Source organism: Nanorana parkeri, unplaced genomic scaffold (genome assembly GCF_000935625.1).
Source record: "Nanorana parkeri isolate BGI_ZX_2015 unplaced genomic scaffold, ASM93562v1 scaffold2858, whole genome shotgun sequence".
Lineage (NCBI taxonomy): Eukaryota > Metazoa > Chordata > Amphibia > Anura > Dicroglossidae > Nanorana > Nanorana parkeri.
In genome coordinates this window covers 36,204-38,116 of record NW_017309126.1, presented here as the reverse complement: position 1 = coordinate 38,116, position 1,913 = coordinate 36,204, and the positions used below count along the sequence as shown (strand labels likewise).

At 53.5% G+C, this 1,913-nt stretch overlaps 1 protein-coding gene across 1 annotated transcript in view; it reads left to right on the top strand.

Moving 5' to 3' along the window:
• Positions 1-1,913, top strand: part of LOC108802425 (protein FAM46C-like) — a 13,970-nt gene that overhangs the window by 5,865 nt on the left and 6,192 nt on the right. Inside the window, exon 3 of the mRNA XM_018574281.1 lies at positions 1,565-1,643. Within this exon, the coding sequence (XP_018429783.1) occupies positions 1,565-1,643 (79 nt within the window). The remainder of the gene's footprint in view (positions 1-1,564; positions 1,644-1,913) is intronic.

The window sequence follows — 1,913 nt, the reverse complement described above, 5'->3', positions numbered from 1 at the left end:
GAGTGGACTGGGACCTCTCCTGTCACATGACCACGTGTTGTACAAAGTATCGTCTGATGTAAATACTGAAGTATTTATGACTCTGACCGTTTCTCCTGTACGAGGCGTTCATGTCGTCACCGCGGTGACGTGCGGATATCAATACTGTGATCTTCATACGTTGCAAAAAAAAAAGAATTGAATATTTGATTGTTCTGAGTGTCGTAATGCCAATGTGAATGTGCCATAGGGAGGGACGCGAGGGGTGTCTGACCGCACGGCATGCTGGGGAAGGCGCAGGGGGGGGGGCTCTCAGGGTCTCTGGGGGTCATTGGCTCTCCACCGTAGACGTAGAGGTGACTCCTTACTGGGGGGGAGGGGCCGCGCCAAGATACAGAACATGGAGGGTGCTATGGCCAGTTACAGTCCCAGCAGAGTGCACTATGGTTAGAGTCCCAGCAGAGTGCAATGCGGCTAGTTAGAGTCCCAGCAGAGTGCAATGCGGCTAGTTAGAGTCCCAGCAGAGTGCAATGCGGCCAGTTAGAGTCCCAGCAGAGTGCAATGCGGCCAGTTAGAGTCCCAGCAGAGTGCAATGCGGCTAGTTAGAGTCCCAGCAGAGTGCAATGCGGCTAGTTAGAGTCCCAGCAGAGTGCAATGCGGCCAGTTAGAGTCCCAGCAGAGTGCAATGCGGCCAGTTAGAGTCCCAGCAGAGTGCAATGCGGCCAGTTAGAGTCCCAGCAGAGTGCAATGCGGCCAGTTAGAGTCCCAGCAGAGTGCAATGCGGCCAGTTAGAGTCCCAGCAGAGTGCAATGCGGCCAGTTAGAGTCCCAGCAGAGTGCAATGCGGCCAGTTAGAGTCCCAGCAGAGTGCAATGCGGCCAGTTAGAGTCCCAGCAGAGTGCAATGCGGCTAGTTAGAGTCCCAGCAGAGTGCAATGCGGCCAGTTAGAGTCCCAGCAGAGTGCAATGCGGCCAGTTAGAGTCCCAGCAGAGTGCACTATGGTGAGTTGAGTCCCAGCAGAGTGCAATGCGGCCAGTTACAGTCCCAGCAGAGTGCAATGTGGCCAGTTACAGTCCCAGCAGAGTGCACTATGGTTAGAGTCCCAGCAGAGTGCACAATGGTTAGAGTCCCAGCAGAGTGCAATGCGGCCAGTTACAGTCCCAGCAGAGTGCACTATGGTCAGAGTCCCAGCAGAGTGCACTATGGTCAGAGTCCCAGCAGAGTGCAATGCGGCCAGTTAGAGTCCCAGCAGAGTGCAATGCGGCCAGTTACAGTCCCAGCAGAGTGCAATGCGGCCAGTGAATTGCTCCCTCCCTGAACTTGCGTCATTATTGACAAACTTCCAGCAGATGTTCCAGACGTGACACTGAGATCTTCCAAGTGCCACCAGCTGATATGAGCCAGCAGGGGGAGCTCTGTTGCGGTGGGTGAACTGAATGCAGCAACCACCAATCAGAGATTAGGGGGGGCGGGGTCTAATCATGTGATGAAATAGTGTAGCACGGTGAATATGTCTCATGTGACGCAGATAATACCGTCATGGCTGACACTTTATATCTCATTGTTACTATTCACTGATATTGCAGCAGGATTATTCCGGCACTCGGTGACCTCCCAATGCTGATTACTTCCTGTCTGGCCTCATTACTCTCTGACCGGGAACAAGTATGCGGCCAGTGAAGTTCTTGATTTGTTCCCAGTCAATGACCTCGGATTTATGGGTCATTATCTCACCATGACAGCCATTCGTTTTCTTTTTTTTCAGGCCGAGAACATTTTCAGCAAGTACAGAAAATACCGGCTGATCCCGCCAGGAACGCCGGGGCCCTGTCACTTCCTGTGAGCTGAACTGAAATCTCAGGCAATGTCATCAGCCTTCCCAGCTACAGAACACGCCCCCCTTCTGGTATGGGGCAGAGGAGAAAGGGGGGGGGG